At 34.4% G+C, this 19881-nt stretch overlaps 1 protein-coding gene across 1 annotated transcript; it reads right to left on the bottom strand.

The window, feature by feature from the left end:
• Nucleotides 1-5606: 5606 nt before the first annotated feature.
• LOC128999527 (pro-resilin-like) lies at nucleotides 5607-19248 on the bottom strand. Its single transcript, XM_054426094.1, has 4 exons — nucleotides 19189-19248; nucleotides 9192-9364; nucleotides 7618-7981; nucleotides 5607-6709 (listed from the first exon to the last, which is right to left on the bottom strand). The coding sequence occupies exons 1-4, from the start codon at nucleotides 19246-19248 to the stop codon at nucleotides 6449-6451; spliced, it is 858 nt and encodes a 285-aa protein (XP_054282069.1). The 3' UTR covers nucleotides 5607-6448.
• Nucleotides 19249-19881: the final 633 nt, after the last annotated feature.

The following is a 19881-nucleotide window of genomic DNA, read 5'->3' as shown; positions in this document are numbered from 1 at the left end:
GTGGTTAATCAAAATTGGAAAATTTCATAAACCTATGTGATAAGTTAATTTATCCTATAACTATGTAACATATTATATAAATATGAAGAAATATCCCCTATGATCTTTATGATTTTGCAGTTAATTCATGGTTAAATTTTCCTATAAGCAGTAGACGTAACTTAATCTATTCATAAAAATCAGAATTATATAGACCTAAGTGTACTTCGGATGGAGATTTGAATGTTCTGGTTCAAATACCAACAATCAATAATGGCTAAGCTATGTGCAGCTGATGGGACGAACCATTCCTTAAAATCTGTCAGTTTTAATTGTCCTCTGCCAGGATCAAGGGTAAAGGACACGAGCATCACGTTTGACAAGGACCTTGACCTGTGTTACAATGGTTCTGTCAGCCTGTTAATGCCTTCTTTACCACGACCTTCTGCTCAACACGAGAAGAGCTTTCTTCTAACAAGAACGCTTTTGGTAACAGTCTATTGGCTCCTGATTTTGGTCAGCCCATTGGTTAAGATTAATCAATCGACTCTTTAGCGACACACACACACAAATGCTTATTTTTATCTGAATGTGAATACAGGTGAGTTTAGAATGGTGTGTAACTTTGTTACTGATTAGGATAAGCTGGTCGTGATAGTCAGAGCCATTAATTGTAAACCGTGATGAAGGAGAGCTGGGTCTAGTTTAGAACTATCAATAAGCTATTAAGTTCTCAAAATAAAACCACAGTTTTTGGAGATGTGGAGAAAAGTTCCGCAATATTGATGTGAAAGATTCGACTACGAATGCAAAATCGATACACTATTACAGCAACCTCTTTGCTAAGATATTTTGAGCTTGATATTAAATATTAAAGAATCCTTGATGTGTGTACACCTCAAAAATGAATCCTTGATGTGATTTTCCAATACCTATTACCTATTTCCAATACCTATATTATTCCAATACAATAGGTGCCGCTACCCCAGTCTTCAAAAATATTTTTTTCGGATATTTCAAAATGTCATGTGGTTTTTCGGTACACAACCACAGATACCCAGTAGTTAAGGTATTTTTATCTGCCTAAAATCTTACATTTTTTGTTTTGGCACACCAGTCACTTGTTAGTCAACACATATATGGACTTTTGACTCAATTAATTCAATCGGAACACTACCACAGATGTTTTAGTCACTAAATTATTTTCAAATTTCCTAAAAAAATCTCTGATTGGAATTTTTAAAAACACCAACACAGTTAGCTCCGTTACTACGATTGTGGAATCGTTCACTACATACTACTAGGTGCGATTTTTCAATAGAACCTTGTACCACTTATCGCGACTTTTGGCTGTTCAAAGATCAAACGGAGATGTCAGCAATCAATTTCGTTTCAGTGTCCGTAGGCTTTGATTGCAGGCCATCTTCAGTCCAAGGCTGCTCCGTCCCATGTTTGACAACGATTACCGTGTAATGTGCTCTTACCCAATATCACCTACGCCTCAGCCTCACCGCACAATACGTTGTACGTTGTGTACGTTACAACACAGCACATCCATGTGGCTTCAACTGCAGAAATGACACAGGAAACGGTGGTTAACAGTTAAGATGTGTCGAATCTACGACTTTTCTGTGATAACTATGACAATGAAACAATGGTCTTTCCATTCCCCATGATGAAGATGTAGCTAGATTTGGAATGAAAATGATTGTAGTTCAATTGATTCAACAAGTAAAAATGTGTTGATGTCCAGGTCTTACAATCAAACTTTTGGTAATAGCTTATTCCATATGTGGGAAACTCGCTACTAGGATTAGGGCTTAAACTGTTAATACATATACCGTACAGTTCTTTACACACATTCGTGACATAGACTTTTTTGGATGATCCCCAATTTTCCCTATTTTCCAACAAGTTCCCATTGTTGGAAAATGGGTCGTTTGGGAAAATTGAGGGTCATCCAAAAAAGTATTTGTCACGAATTTGTAAATAGAATTAGAGTAAACTCTTGTTGGAAAATGGGACGTTAGGGAAAAACAATCAAAATGGGTTGTGTGGAAAAATAATCAAAAGAAACTATATTATTTTTTCCACACAATGCTCTTTAGTCAAAATCATTTAGCCACAGCTTAAAAATAAAAGCTGGATCAGGGTAATATTAGTTGGGTAATTTCATTAAATTAATTTCTCGTCTAATCTTATAGCAAAACAGACGAATTGCTAGACAAGTTTTCTTGTTAACAACGATAAAGATGAGTTAGTTCATGAACATTTAAGAATATTGTGTAATAGAGCTAAACATAACATAAATGAGGTTGCATTTTTCATGCCCCATAATATCGAGCTTCTATTTTTTATTAATAAACCTAATTAATTAGCTAATCGTTTGAATTATACAAACTTGTATTAAAAACTTGTACTAAAAGGGGGTTAATGATAATTTTAGAGAAAGCAAAATCCCTTGGACTTCTTGAAGTATTGTTCACATAGGCATTGATTGAGTGAAAAATAATAACTGTGGGGAGACAGCTTTCCGAAACCTTGTGGTAAAGATAAAATTATTACTTAAACTAACATTGGGAACGGCTCAAGCTGTACTAAGATTTACTACACACATAGTTTAAAATCCAATATCTGATTGTAAATATAATATAAGCTGGCTGATTAAAAGTCCATATTGAATGTCCAAACCTTTAGTTATTTATGCGTATTTTGTTTGAAAATGTTATTTTGTTACCATCACATTTATTAACAGCATCCACTAGCTGGAACTTAAAAATGGCTTGATCTATCCGAATCAGCGCTGAAGATGCGTTTCCTTTAAGTTATTATCCTTGCAGATTTATGTTGAGTTGCAAGTTATGGGAAATCTTTATGGAGCTTAAAACTCCATATAGGTATATTGATTCACATAGCTATGTTGCATCAAAAAGGAAGCAACGTTTATCAATGCAACTTCCGATAATCAGCATGTCATTTGGATTTAATAAGCTGCTTTAAAATACCCACGAAGACAGCCTATTTCATAACGTCTGATGAAACGGAATTTTGACAGTCAATTGACATTCTAGACACCCAGCGATGTGTCACATAGGCCTTCAAACATATACAATGATCAATGCTCTAAATATAAGTTTAGAAATCTCAGAATTCATCAGCCATGCTTGAGTTTATACATCGTAAAAAGTACACCGTGAACCTCGCCAACACACATAGCTATTCATGGCCTAACATCTCCTTGGACTGAGGTGGAGCTTTTAAGAAGTGAAGCTTTTAAGCTTTTAAGGTTAATATTTAAGATAATATAAGTAGGTTTACATACCTTACGTCGTCAATTCTAATTTAGACTTGGGCAATCCTGGATAAAGTAGCGATGATTCTCTATGGAAGTAAGAAGATGTTTTTCCTGACAAACTTACGTTTGCTGTGATTAAACCCCTGTTCAAAAAGGGCGATGTAAACGATCTCTCTAACTACCGTCTCATTTCCATTTTGCCTTGGTTTTAAATTATTTTTGGAAAAATGTTAAGATTCAACTAACAGAATTGTTAGAAAGCAATAATCTAATAAATCTTTCTCAGTTTGGTTTCCGCCTAGAACTCAGTACTGAAAAATCCATAACAAAAATGATTAACCGCATTGCGGAAGCCTCGGATGGATCGCAGAAGACTGTGGGTGTGTGTGGCCAATCCAAGGCTTTTGAGTGTGCGGATCATGAGTTACTCATAGACAAATTAAGTATGCATGGAATAAAAATACTGAATTAAAATGGTTTGTATCCTATTTAAAACCTCGAAAACATAGACAGTACAAAAAAACTAGAGAAATTATAAATCAGAGTCGAACATTAACCCCTGTGGAGTTCCTCAGGGCTCCATTCTTGGCCTTTTTTTATTTATTATATATGTTAATGATCCATGCAATGCAAGATGTCAACCTTTTAATACGCAGATGATACTGTTCTAATTTGTACAGGATTAACAATGAGTTCAAACAGGAGTCAATCCCTCGAGAATTTAAACTCCTCGGGGACTGGTATGCAGTAAATGGTCTTTCCATGAATGTGGTAAAACTCTACTAATTTAAGTTTCTGCATAAAATACTAACCAATATTATAAAGGTTAAGTGGTAGAGAGGACTTGCTAGACCTAACTTCGCGTCTTAAATAAATACATTTTCTATTTTACTTCATTAACCAAGAAATTATATTAAATACAAACGTAAATTCAATTCATTCACAACAGTCAATAAAATATTTGGGAATCGATATTGATCCACAACTAAATTGGCAAAAACACATAAAAAACCTATCAAAAAGACTACGCTGAGCAACAATTGTTCTTACGATATTTTGGAATACTACTAATCTAAAAACACAAGTAGAAGTATATCACGCATATCTTTAATCTATTATGAACTATGGGATTACTGTATGGGGCAAATCAAGCCAGGCCAAAAATATTTATTCTCCAAAAAAGAGCTGTACGATCAGTGGTCAGAGTCTTCGTAGAACACATCGTGAAGATTTATTTATTCAGTTTAAAGTTGTAACCCTTAGCTCTTCTATTTACAAATTGGCATTAATGTTTAAAAGTGATTTCGGCATATTCATGGACTGTCAACAATCTCATCCACATAACAAAAGACTATTTTATTATTTAGATTTATCAATGTAGCATTAGACTTTGTGACAAATCACCTGTCAAGAGAATTGACTTAATGTGACGTAAAAAAAAAAAAAAATTACTTAAACATGTATTATCCGTACTATTTAAACAATTATATTGTCGAAGAAATTGTCTGAAAGCTCAATACAGTAGTATCTTCGAGAGAAATGTGACTATTACTAGACATTCCATCCCCATGTTAAAGTTTTAGCCAGGTTTTTAATCAAATTTGTTAGCCAGGTTTTTAATCAAATTTGTCTTAGTTGATGTGAGCCACCTACAGATTGCGCTGATCTAAATTACTGATTTCTGCCGATTACACGATGGTTTTTACCAAGTCAAACTGATGGAATGACTTATTATGAGCTATAGCAACTGTTGTGACCCAGCAACTATGCCAGTAACCAAAAATAAGGTACAAAATGGAGTTTTAGACACTAGCGCAATCTGTGACTGGCTCACACAACTACGTTCTTTTTTGGTAAAACATTGGCGACAGCTGATCCATATAGATGGGATGTCTTCTTCTATTATGTTATGTTATGGGAATTTAACGTAAGGATAAACGTTTGATTTTACAATTCCTTTATTTATCCTGCTTGATCTGTCCAAGTTGATGTTGATCTTCTTATTCGTACCTTTTTGCACAAAACGCAAAATAATAGTATTTTTCGTTTGAAGTGTAAATAACCTATGGCTAATGAAACATGCCAAAAGCTTCAACGGTTTAGACCTACTATCAATTTGAGACCACCCACATTTATCTAGTCCAATACATTCCTTTTACAATCTCAAAAAGTTAGACGGTTTTATCCATATGGAATTTGCTTTACGTTTGGGGTTACATCAAGGCTATACATCGTAATGGGAAGCAGGAATACATACAACAATATCCATATTTGTGCAAACTTTTATTGTGAAAATACTTACAATTAAATTAAAACTACATCTTCTTCACTATTTACTAAGTTAAAGCTAATCCTTATACGAGAACACAAAATACTAGAGAGAATAAAACTACTGTGGTGATATAATTTAAAAATGAATAATTGTTTTTCGTAATAAATTTTATTTCTAATTTTTAAGACTCGAAAAGCTAAAACAATAATTTATCTTTCCTTAAAATTAGAGTGAAATGGTTATACATCATTGGTAGTAATGCATGTTATTTACAACGGGATCACATTGAAATATTAGTATGTTACAAAAACAGCTGTTAAATTAAAAAAAAACAACTTACATTAAAATAGAGTGGAATGAAACAAGAAAATTTTTGTACAAAATACACACTGTAAAACACTTGACCATGGATACACTTCAATCACATGTTAGAGTTGTAGCCAGATTTACGAGTAGGCTTGGATAAACAATTACGTAGTCCAGTTGAGCCAACGACTGGTGGCACAGATGTAAATTTATATAGAATACAACAATTGTTTCACTAAGCAAAACTGAAAGGTCAACTGATTACTAAATCTAGCTTCTTATACCTCATCAACTATCACAGTACAAAGATTATGCGAAAATAAATTTAGCAGCACACTCTATTAGAGGACCATTGAACTAAGTTAATTTTTAATTGGCTACAGCTGGTCTGTGTCTACTACAATACAAAAGTCAAAGGTACAGTTTTTAAACTTGGTCACAAACGAGCCATTAATATAATGACTTTCAAAGGTAACTTTTGGTAACTCGTAAAGCGATAAACAATCGGCAAGACGACGCTGGCTTACACGCCGAAGTACGACGGTGTGGTGCTCGTGGGGGTAGTCATTGTTGCCAGAGTGTTTCTGAAGAGGTGTTCAGTAACGGTAGCCGCCTCCACTGCCAGTGCCGCCCCCGCTGGCTGGGTAGCCGCCCCCAGTGGCCGTCCCCTCGTACCTGACCGTCGGATGGTATCCTGTCTCGTCGGCCGTGTACTCCACGATCTGTCGCCTCCCGTCCGGCAGAAGGACCATGTACATGCCCTTGGCCACGTGACCCTCTCTGGACTCCATGTGGCCGAAGTCGTTGCCTGAGGGAGCGTCTTGTACGTGGTAGGAGAACTGGTAGCTGGCAGGCTCCTGAAAAATTAATTTAAATTCAGTGTGGAAAGTTAGCAGTACTGACGGTACAGTATTCTCCTCCCGTAAAGTTTCAGTAAAGAACGAGCCTACTTATACTCTTATAGGGATTAATCCTCTTTGAAAGACGTTACGTGTGTTTTAAACGCGTATCACAAGTTCAAGTGAAGCCTAGTCTTTTAGGACTCAGTGGTAAGTGGTTGGTTGAAATATTGAGGTTTGTTCAGATTTTTGAGGTTGTTGGTTTGGTAGTTATGGTTCCGATACGTTGGTAAGTAAATACTGAAAACTGCAAGGCTTGTACATTTGGCGAAATAGTAGGTCTTGAAAAGTATCTGAGGTTAGGGCTACAATAGTATATTTCGTACCTAGGGCCGAAAATGAGGTTTTGCCGGCTCGAGATAGTTTTTAAGTTCGAGACGAAGTCGAGAACTTAAATCGATCGAGAGCTGCAAAACCATTTCGGCCCGTGGTACGAACGCCATTTTTCACCACACTATACCCTATTACCACTATTCACCACTATAATAATGCACACTGATAGTCAAACCAACTACAACTTTAAGGTTATGTAAAGAAATAATTTGAGGAATCAGCAAAAATAAAAATAAAATAGTTGCTAGGCAACGGCGACAATAACACAATTCTATTGCAATGCTATGGATTTTGATTGTGTATTAAAAATGCATACATGTTTTAAGTAAGCAAGCGGACAGCTGATTTTGCGGCCCCGGCCTGTAAAAACCTGCTCGGTTCCCAAATTTCGATGACAGCTGGCATGGCCAGCAAAACGTAACTTTCAGCCACCAATTAACGCATGTAATACAGCCAAAAACATCATAGTGTGGTTAAAAAGTACGAATGCATTCGAATTTTGTGACATAATTAATAAGACTTTGTATACATACCGAGCTTCCATCATCGTAGTTGTAGCCTCCTCTGCTGCCTCCCCTGCTATATCCACCCCCACTGTATCCACCCCCGCTGTGACCACCCCCACTGTATCCACCCCCGCTGTGACCGCCCCCGCTGTATCCACCTCCACTGTGACCACCCCCACTGTATCCACCCCCACTGTGACCGCCCCCGCTGAAGCCTCCAAACCCACCAGAGGAAGCCCCGGTAGAGAACCCTCGGTTGCCCCCGAAGCTTGGACGTTTCGGCGCCGAAGAGATCTGCCCCGGTACACCGTAGGATGACGAGGGTGCGCCATAGTTGGCACTGGGTCTGAGAACTGCCATCGTGTGGCGGTTACTGTTGCCGAACCTGTTACTGTAAAAATAATAAGTATTATAAACAAATTTAATGCATACTTTCATAAACTAAGATTTTATCTATAAGAAAGTTCTTTTTAGCGAATTTCCCATATAGGGAATAAGCTATTACCGTAGGTCTCATGGTAAGACCTAGACCCGAGACCGATTTACTTTTTCGTTTTGAGGTCCCCAGAGGCCAAAAACACCATCCGTTCAAATTCATATATATATATATATATTTATATATATATATGTCCGTTAGCGCGATAACTCGAGCAAAATTGATCCGATTTTGATGAAATTTGGTACAAACGTGTAAACCTACATTTATTCGAACGAGTTCGCGAACCAGCATAATCGGACCATGGGATCAGGGGTTTATGGGAGGTTTTATGGGGTAAAAATGGGTTTTTCTCATTTTTGACCCTAAAAACTTTAAATTTCTAAATTTCTCTCTAGACCATTTTGAAGAGCTTAAAAAAACAAATATTTTAGTATATTGAAGTGTTTTTGAATGTTCATTGACTACGGAGAAAATTAAAAAAATTGTAAATTTAAAATTCCCATGTTATTCTTATGGAGAATAAATAAACGGTTCTGTTGTAGTTTGCTTGTTTATGGATATATTTTAATCAAATTTGGCAATTTGGTTTATTTCATACTAAGCTATCAATATTTCAATTGAAAAAACACACCTCAACATCTTCCCCGTAGCAGCAAACCTAACTACTCACTAAAATTAATGTTATTTAAAAATGGAAATAAATCTGAAAATTTATAGGGAATATTTTAGTAGAAATCAAGCCGGGTAAATGGAAATTCGCTTAGTATGCAGGTTTGCTGCGACGGGGGTATTACAATCTCGTTCTATAACTTTATAAGTTGAATCTCTTAATCTCCATAATTCAAACTGATAAATTCTTTTAGTAAACTTAAATTATCATCCATAGTAGGAAAGTATATTGTAGTCCTTACTGACAGAAAGGAACGTGACAAAGTAACTAAGTCAAGAGTTACTAACAAATTACCTTTCAAACGTTCAAGAAAGCTTTATAATCTGGAAGCAAGGCATGCAGCAACTGATCTGTCAGAAGAACTATCAAGAACAGATGGTGGACAACCTATCTTAGAATTAAACTAGCGACCCTTACAACCAAGCTAACCCCTATGACTAACTTGAATACATCTGTGGATACATTTTCTGACCAAGTTAAACCTATGGTTACCTGCCGCGTGAAGGTGGCCCATACGATGACGAGGGTGGACCATAGGAAGCTGATGGGGCGGAGGGTGGAGGAGGGGCGAAGGCATCCTCGTTGGTCGTGGAGTAGTTTGGTACGGGGGGCTCTGCCCAAACTGCCCCCAGGCACATCAGCACCGCTAAACTGCTTAAGCAAACCTGCGAAACATGAGGCAAAATATTACTATGGACAAAACAAAGTCAAACCTCTTAAATTAGCTGAAAATAATTTTATCAATCAGAGCATGGTTGATGGTTCAATGAGCCTCAACGGAATGAGCTTATAACAGAGAATGCTTCTTTTAAAATTCTATATCAATCCTAAGTAAGATACTATGACAGTCGATGTGGCATACTCCAGTTTATATATATATTTTTTTTAATGTGGCTTTGTTAGAAATTCGGTAATAAGACAGAAACCAGTTTCAAAATTTAAATATTTACTACAACCATATATTGAAATAATGCTAATGAAATCCTAAGCCAGTTTCGAGCCAAAAAAATCTTATTGCGCATGCACACAAAAGGACAGCTCAATAGGAATTACTTGATTTGTGAATTGAAAAAAACTGACTCTACTCAACGCAAACCAAGAATCACTGACTTGTTATTTTCGACACAATATGCTACTCCAAATTCGGCGAGTAACTCTGTAACGGATGTAACTCAGTCTGAACATAATGTTGATACTCAATTCTAGGTTAACCGCACTAACATAACCTAGACTGAAACTGTGGAGAACGATATAATACAACAGTTACTCAAGAAACCACACTCGGGTACACCACCACCACCAGGACGGAAAAGTTAAGGAACAACGGAGATGTAATTTAATAATTACAAACTCAACTAAAATGAGACCAAAGGTTCCCCGCATACGTAATTATGTTAGATAAAATCCTTTGCATATTATCCGGGTAGGTTAGCCGCAGACAGTAGTTGTATGCATGCGGTGACACAATTTTTGAAATGTGTTCACTTAGAAATGCAGTGTAAATTTGTTTGGAAATAAGCTACAAACTTGTATAGAGGAACACTAAGTTGAGTCTCAATCTATTCAATAAATTTATCAATCTATGTTGAAATGTTTAATTGGATACTAAAATTACTTCAAAAGTTGAATACGTTCCTTCGTACGTACCCATGGATTATGAGGATATCCCATTTTCAGATTGAAGTAACATCTAGTTATAAAATGAAAATGGACGTCGTTAAATTGAGGTATAATTACTACTTCAAGTTGTATGTCATCCATCTTTTAAGAAAAATACTACAACAAACAACTTGATGTTAACCGTAGCACAATTTATGTCAAATCAATCACTTAAAATTGTAATACTGTTGACAATAGTCCTCTATGCGAGCTACATTGAATTTGAACATAAACCTAGCTACAGCTGGATCATACTTACATTCAAAACGCAGAATTGTTAGGTACATAAAAACATGGTAAAATGTAATGTAAAGACGGAAAAATAAGTTTATTTGATTATATTTCAAATATATGTGAAATTACAAATTACTTATTAATTATTTTAACGGCACAAGAAAAATATGCAAACATAAAACAAGGTCACATAACAATATCCCAGCTGGTTATATTGAAAACATATTGATCTTTCCTTATGCTATAAAAGATGTCATAACGTAAAGGAAATGAACGGTAAGGAGGCGGAAGAGAGAAAGGTGTTAAGGTTGCGAAATTGATGGACAATACAGTTACTGGTCCAGGAACTACTCATTAGGAAACGGTGATTGGGAAATACTAGGTCCAGCCTAGCAAGGATTTGTGTGCGCTTTTAGCATACGATGGTTACCGACTGAAAAAGGAACGTCTCTATATACTGCAGCAGGTTTTTTTGCGAATTTCCCCTATAGGGAATAAGCTATTACCGTAGTACTCATGTAAGACCTGGACCCGGGACCAATTTACTTGTTCGTTTTGAGGTATCTAGAGGCCAAAAACACCATCCGTTCAAATTCATTAATATTTATTTATATATGTGTCCGTTAAAGCGATAAGTCGAGCAAAAATCATCCGATTTTGATGAAATTTGGTGCAAACGTGTAAACCTGCGTTTATTCGAACGAGTTCGCGAACCAGCATGATTGGACTATGGGAACAGGGGTTTATGGAGGGTTTTATGGGGTAAAAATTGGGGTTTCCCATTTTTAACCATAAAAGCTTAATATTTAGCAATTTATTTCCAAACCATTTTGTAGAGTTAAAAAAAATTCAGTTTATTGAAGCGTTATTATGCGCCTAATGGTTACGGAGAAAATTCCAAAAATCTCTAATTTTAAAATTCCCATGTTATTCTTAAGGAGGATAAGTAAACTGTTGTAGTTTGCTTGTTTATGAATATATTTTAATCACATTTGGAAAATACATTAACTTCTTACTAAACTATTAACATAAAAAATTAACCCTTCCTGTTGCAGCAAACCTAAGTACTCGTTAAACTTATTATATTTACATAGGAAATAAATGTGATATTTTTAAGGAGGCATTTTAGTGTAAATCCAATCTCTATATACCGTCAGGCTAATGGAAATTCGCTAAGTCTGCAGGTTTGCTGCGGCGGGGGTATCAATACATTGGTTGCGTGGCTAAAGCTATTCACATATTCTGAGGGTAATATTCGTCCGCTAAACATGTGGAATAAAATAGTCGTGATAAATTAAAATACGATTTCTTAGTTTTATGAGTTTTTTTTGTTTACCACCGTGTCACAGTATATTTTTACACGATAAAATCGACAATTTAACATTTACAGTATCAACATTACGAAAACATTGATGAATTTGAATATATTGATGTTTTGGCGGAGTAATACGTATTACTTCTAAATAACGGTGACATCTTCTGTTGGCATACAATAGCCAAACAAAATGGAAATAATTTAGGAACCAATACATAGGTCTAAAAGTAATACTCTAATACTTTTTTTATGAAATAGCGTCCATACGAATGTAGGTATTTTGGTACTTTGGCATTTTACCGACCACACCTAATAATTTATTACCTAACCTAACCTAGCCTAAGGTTGGACTATGTTTTAGGTTAGTTTAGGTTAGAAGATTATGTTATTTTAACTAATTAAAAACTTATTTGCAAGTGGATTTATCGGTGTGGTCGGTATAATCCCAAAGTACGGGTATTTTAAGCCAAGTCTGAACTATGTACGAAATTATCTATTTGTGATTTAATTAGCTTAAAAATGGCGCAGTACAAAAAATATTGTTAATAACATTTTTTTCGACCCTAGCTAATTTTACAAACTGGGCTTCGCGTCGGTCATTTAACTTGAACTAGTGTTAAAAAGAGTTTCTTTAGTTCACTGAAATATTAAGTTACTCTAGCTCCTAGTGATGAAATATAATATTTCGTAACACTGCAGGAAAACAAATTTGTCAATAATTTTTCAATACATGTGTTAAGGCAGTCCTTTTCATCCCTAAGGAATCATCTGGAATCAAAAAAATCAGCTGTACGTTACGCTTCCCTCTTGTTAACCTCAACTGATTTTGCCAAAGAAAGTATTTCTAGTTAATTTTTGTAGAAATATAAAACTATTTTCAGAATTTCAACTTGATTTTCTCGTTTTGCCAAAGTAAAGGCTGATTCATTCTTTTTCAGGAATGGTGGAATGATGGAAAAGGATGGATGGTAAATTAGTTTGCCTAAAATATAATGGTACGGAATGATGTCCTATTATTCAACTTCATATTTTAGGATGAATCCGTCCGTAAATTAGTGATTTTAATAATAATTTCAAAGCTGCCATTTATGTAAATGGTTTTGTATTCTTTTTATCTATGTCAAATGGAACTTTCAATTATATGATCAAAAACGGTCCGAAAGAAAATCGGCCAACGCCAACCCCTCAAAATTTGACCTTGAAATACGAGCGCTAACCTTCGTCTAGCAGCACCCAACTTGTTTTAAGAACATTTTCTCATTTTTAAAGAAAAAATCAAGTTTCTGATTCATAAACCCTAAAAATCGGATACTGTCTGAGATACTAACGGCGGTAAGTTGTTCTCTGTATATTTCAGAATTGGGTGAATCTCACGGTAATATAAAAGTAATGTGCGAAGTGCGTTACAAGCCCAAGACCTTCACCTGGAAATTACCAAGTAATGCGAGTAATAGCGGCACGATCTGTCCCCGGCCATTACGTAAGGTGACAATGGTAATGGGACTTGGTACACTGCAGCTAATTGTAGCCAGAGCGGGAAAAATGCAGCCGAAACTGCCAACAATTAACGCGTAATTGGTATTTTGTCATGGAATTGCTGAAATTGTTTTGTTCTGAAATAATTGGAATTAATTTGCATCTCATTTTGTAGAAATATTTATTAGGGTGTTAAGTTTTTTTTTAATAACTATATTTTAAATTATTCATAATGTTAAATTTTAAATATGTTTGAAATACCACCAGTTTAATATGGTGTTGGTTTTATAACTAAAATATTTTCATGGGAGAGAAAGTATAGTTTTATCTGTGGGTTCGTGAATCCTAATTTACAAGAGTTTTGTGTAGAATATTCATAAGGTAGTTTGATGTTTAAGATAATTATTATTATTTTGCTTGTTTTGATGTTTAAAATAGTTGTATCATACATTTAATCGAAAATTATTAAAAGTATTTTGCCTTTTTCCTCCATGGGTAAAAATCACGTATTAGATGTCCGTATAATATTTGGATAATTAGATGGTATCCATAAAATCATGTAATTATAATTTTGTTTTGGTCATAACGTAGTTATGTTTTGTGGCGTATTGGTAATTTGAAACGGGAATAGTATTCTGTAGAGCTATATTAATAAGGTATTTTGAACTTTGAATAATCTTGATGAAAGATAGAAATTTAAAGAAAATACATAAAATAATAGAACTTAAGCTCATAGCTGATTTCTAGCGTTGAACGTAGTTTGCTCCATAGAGGTATAATTTTTTAAGTTGAGCACTCAATGTTGTTTAAATGGGTTTCATTACTTCACCGAGTGAGTTTTTGAAACTTTACTTCACTCGTGAAGTAAAGAAGTAGTATACATCACGCTTGGGATAGGGAAGTGTAACATAGCGGGTTAGGTAAAATATAGTATTTAATTTGTTGGGATCAGTTGTCTGGAATTGTGAAATAAGCATATAGTAGTTCTGATTGTTTACATTGAAATGTCAACGCAAAGGTAAACATTGTGAATTTTCTCATGCTTCCATGGAGACTAATTTTTACTTTTGGAAAACATCACCTCAAAACCTTGGACAGGGGCGTAACCCGAGATGAACTCAGAGAAGTGAATATTCCTATGACATTCCTAGGTATGTGGAAAATCTTTGTGTTTGGCTGTATCAGTTTAGTATTTTAGCCGTGACAGCTGCTCAGACAGACAGATACCACCTCAATTTCATAATAGCAATATGAATAACAATGGTAAATAACAATGTGGCAATAACAATGGTAAATAACAATATAACCTGTCATGTAGGGTTAAGGATAAACCAGTTCTAAAACCAAAGTTTTTATACACAATGAGAGACAATAGACCAACCAATGGTTATTGTCTGTGATACAATCTTGAACAACAAGATACAACTATTAATTTGAAAACCACGGAACACCTCAAACGTCCACAACGAACCCCTAAAACGAACAATCACAATAATTACAAAACGTGGCACTTGCTCCATTGAGAGAGCGTTTAAGATAAGATCTACAACAGAATGGTTATCATCGCAGGTTCTCAGACATATTGTCAGTTCTGACACTGCATTCATTCATTACCACATCATGGTTTTTACCACTGGCCGACTTCCCATTCATAAACTCCAAGGTGTTATTCCCATCTGCCTATGCTATTGTGCGAAGATCATAAATTACATGGTGTAACTTTATTGTTTCGCGAGTTTTTGTCACTTGATGCTGCTAGGTGATTATGTTTTTTGGAGGAAATACTTGTGAATAGAATACACGGGTAGTTTTTGCTTGTACCGCTTGTATCCACACAATACGTATTTTGGCATATGGGTAGAAAAGTACGTTTTACAACACTTTTCGATATATATAAATTTTATACTGTGAACATTTTTTCAAACGGCACATATTGAATTTTACAATAGCGGTATATTTATCTGGTAGGGGATCGGAATGACTGGTATAAAACGATTGTGGTTATAAAACGTTTGATATAGGCTAATTACAATCTTGTAAATGTTTACAGTTAAGTGTACAGAAGAAATATAGGAAATTGCCTATGAAAGCCATACGAAACATCAGGTATTAACGTTTACTAGAAAGATTATAATCCAGTAGGTACTATACGAGAAAAAGTCAAATTTAACAAATAGTTGAATTTAAAATAGGTAACATTTAAACAATCCAATTACATCAACCATTACCAATTGTCGAAGCCACACGGATGCAGGGTTTTAATAGTAAGCCATGTTTTATTTAGCTCTGAGAATAAATTTGATCCATCGTTATAATACATTTTTGTAACGTATTCATAATCCATTATTTGTAGTTTATATTACTCGGCATTCATGCATTTTATGACTCTGGTATACTGTATATTAAGCATCAAGCTACTATCATAAAAATGGCAAACTATGACATACGGTGTATCTCCAACTGAAACGATTGCCAGTCAATCCACACGCGTCAAAACTAGATCTGAATTAAAAGTTAAATTGCAACAACCCAGCAACAATCAAGTTACTATCATTACTATGACAGACTATTAAAAAAAGTATTGTGTATCTCCAACTGGAACGATTGCCAGTCAATCCACACGCGTCAAAACTAGATCTGTATTAAAAGTTAAATTGCAACAACCCAGCAACAATAACCACTAAAGGATGCGGTAGTCTGCGTTCCCTCTTGCGTCAGTTTGAGTGCCCTCACAACAAGCACGATGATCTATGGTCTTGTCATCCCAAGCACAACACTTGCTCGCTCCACTCCACGTAACAAACGTCCAGACGTGAGCGAATGGCTTGTTGCAACTCTGAACTGGAGCAGGGTTTGGTTACGGAAGCTTGTTAAACTTTGTACCTCAAATTGGTTGTTGACTTCCACTTCGCCGGGGTTAAGGTTCATTTGAGTACGCGATAGTAATGCAGAACCTTGATATGGTAGTAGTTTACGACTTATAAAGGTAGACTTCTTGTCGAGTTTTGTAATAAAATACACTTAGGGGTAAACATCAAGGTTGTCAAACTCCACTTGTTGTTGTTATCAAGGATGACTTACTATTGTGTTACCAGTATTACATTACAAAAGTCTCCAGCTGTATATGAATGAAAGAAGACTTCATGTATACAATGAAGGAGACTGTGTTGTTTTGTAATTTTCTTGGTCAACTTTATCAAAAGTTCAGTGACTCAGTGGTATTTCAAACCATCAAAAAGGTACTGACTTTTGTCAGGATCCGATTACTGGACACATTCTACGACGACTCAGCTACCCAGCTCAACTGGTTGAAAGTAGTTTTGGATAAATATTTAACTAAAAAAATGTTAATCGATAATGCAGTACATTGTATTACCAAACAACTTACTTCAGCAAAAACTGCTAATATTGCCTAATTTTCTTTACATGACTTTTTTGTGATTGTGTTTAGTTTACAAATAAGTCTTTTAGTTTATTGTATATAAAAGTCCCATCTAAAAGTATATTTATGAAAAGTTGAAGCTACCTAATTAACACTCATAGCCAAAATAATATGTAAATTCGTTGATAAAAATAGTACGCATAGCAAACGCAGAAACGTTCTTATTTTCGTATGTAGGAATTGTTTCTCTAAACTGTGCTAAATAGAATAAACAATTTGAAAATAATTTACAGAATTACAAAATCATTAGGAGATATTGCTACAAACTCAGTGTATTGTAATTAGTAGGAAATCATGTTCAATACAAAAAACCCCAATATTATTCCGTAGAAATCATCAAGGTTTTGTTCATGTTATTGAATTAATTAGTGCTGAATAATTGATGGTTTGTTTATAACTTTCTCTTGGCAGCTATGTATTGTGTTGGTAAATGGTAATTATGGTATTCGTCAGACCCTTTAGAGTCTGGTACGTGCCATTAGTTTTATTATAAATGGCCAATCTTTGTAACTAAGAATTTTTAACGTGACATACCTACTTTAAAATTTAAAGTTAGAATTTAAAAATGCAACTCCAGAACTTTGAAAAAACCGAGGTCTTTATTTTGGTGGTAAATTTGTCATTTTAATTAAAATAGTTTGTACAGTCAAAATAAATTTGGAAAGAAGGATGGCTAAAGATATAAGCCACTATAAAACACGCGTTGAAGTATAACATGTACACACCATAAACACGTATTAAAAAAACTGCTATTACTTCTCTTTACAATAAAAACAATTATCTGGGAAGTTAGTGTCTTTGTGGTCCCTGCGAGGACTTTTTACGTTGGTGAAAAATGTGTATAATATGCTTTATCAATTTATCAAATAAGCTCACTTATGAAACTGATTGTTAGGGGAAATAAACATTTAAAACATGTTGACTAGGTAAAGTTTTAATTAGTAAAAACTATGGTGAACTATTTGAGTTTAATACCCAAAAGAAGTTTTTAATTTTTATTTTATCCTAAGCGACATAACGTTATTTATATTTGGTTGTTCTTCGACTTCCATTGAGAGCAGCACAAACATAAATAAATTTGAACCTTCACTATGTAAAAAATAGAAAATCTTTTGTAATTTTCATTTAAGAAAACTTTGACTTGAAACTTTTTTAATGTGGCAAAGCTGGAGGGACACAAAAGTCTATCACTACTTTTAATTAATGGAAAACATAATTAGCACCGTCCAAATTATTTATTTATGTACAATTATTGAGTATTGATAAATTTAATTGGAACAAACGACAATTGTTTCTCGTTACACCTTCTGATGATCACTGAAAAATGTAAACAGCGTTCCATCAAACTAACGTAAAAACGTTACGATATCAAAGCATTTACATATTCACAGCATAGAGAAATTTTAAGTTGAACCTTTTATCAAATTAAATTTGAGCATCATTTTAAAGAGGAGTTTTTAGCTACACGTAAAGTATATCGGTAAAATTGTTCGTAAAAAACCCCGAAGGTTTTGACAATAGTTTAATAAGCTATTGTAATGGAATACAACCCTATATTTTATTTTCCTCAATGACAATAGCACAATGCTGGTGTAAAATTATTTTGATGAACAAAATACACGAAGCAAACATGTAAATTTTACTCATGTAAACATTGAATATATAGAGAACATGCACAGTAACAACACTGACAGATAGTTCCAATTTATTACTATATTTTAAAGGAATACAATTTAGGTAAACCATTTTTATTTTGAGTGTTACTAGACTCTAGTAACAAATGCAAGGAAACTACAGTTTGAAAAATATTTAGGTAAGAAAAATTTTTAGAAGTTAACATAAAATGTATATGTAAATATGAAATATCCAGAAAAAGGATATACATATTTGTTGAAAGATTTAAAGTTTCAATTTATTCTTTAACAATGGTAAATAAAATTACTATAAAAATTAAAATTTAAGAATGTGTAAATACAAATTTTATAAGAAATAATACAATGAAAAATGTTATAACATGTTTAGAAAGTATTTATATAAATTCAGTAAAAAATTGACAATATAGAAAAGTAGAATTAGCAATAATACCAACACATATAAATAGCAAAAAATAATTGAAGTGTGAAATAAAAAATAATAATGAAAGAAAAAGAAATAAGTAACATGAAAACCTAAATAAAACAGAAAAATAGTGCAATAAAAAAATTAATTTTAAAGGTATTCTTAAGTTTAATTAAAAACTTTTACAATAGTGTTCTTTAATTTAAGCACAACAGATGAGTCTCCAAATCACTAAACATCTTAGAATACATTAAACACAAAGCACAACAGTTCAAAACAATGTTTTAAGTGCTACAGATTCGTACCTTCATGTCGTGCGAGATGCGATGTAGATCACTGACTGACGACAGCCGCGTCTCCGACATCTTTATATAACATCCTCCGCTGGACCACAGCTGCGACCTTGTACACCCGCGACACCAGGGCCAGGGGTGATGACCGACGTCCAGTGAAGGGTGAGGAGGGTGACGACTGGGACCCCCTTACTTGGCTGATGTAATGTGTTTTGTACAAGAAAGTCAACAGAGGGAACAAGAACCTAAGTTGGTAATTGTATGAGAAAACTTTTGTGAGTTTGCTGAATTTATTTAGAGTGTGAAATAGTGGATGAAATGTGAGTTTTTTAAGAGGCAACATATAGAAATAAATGTATCATTATTTAAATATAAATACATAAACAAGTGATTGTATACAACATCAGATAATATTAAAATATTATGAAAATATTAAAGTTATGTTAAAATACGAATAATCTGAAAAACTAACAGGGTGGCTGAAAAGTACCTTGCACCCCCCTTAAATTTGGAACCTTTTGAGATATTTGAAATCGGATTGCAGCAACCTTCTTAAGAAATGGGCTAAAATAATTATGGTTAATTTTGAAAATTTTGCCCTCAGGGGTAATGTGGGTTGGGGGGTAGCTAAACATGTTCAAATAGGAAGTATGGTCGATTTTGGTATCATTTTACAGGTCTTGACAGCACTAAACAATTTACATA

Source organism: Macrosteles quadrilineatus, unplaced genomic scaffold (genome assembly GCF_028750875.1).
Source record: "Macrosteles quadrilineatus isolate MER2022 unplaced genomic scaffold, UCM_ALF_1.0 Scaffold_8__2_contigs__length_117827958, whole genome shotgun sequence".
NCBI classification, from domain to species: domain Eukaryota; kingdom Metazoa; phylum Arthropoda; class Insecta; order Hemiptera; family Cicadellidae; genus Macrosteles; species Macrosteles quadrilineatus.
This window is presented reverse-complemented; position numbering and strand designations above follow the sequence as displayed.

Coding starts and splice junctions, on each gene's coding strand:
- LOC128999527 (XM_054426094.1), bottom strand. CDS start 19,248: ATGTCGGAGACGCGGCTGTCGTCAGTCAGTGATCTACATCGCATCTCG. Junction 7,982..9,191: donor GGGCCACCTTCACGCGGCAG/GTAACCATAGGT, acceptor TTATTTTTACAG/TAACAGGTTCGGCAACAGTA. Junction 6,710..7,617: donor ACTACGATGATGGAAGCTCG/GTATGTATACAA, acceptor TTAATTTTTCAG/GAGCCTGCCAGCTACCAGTT.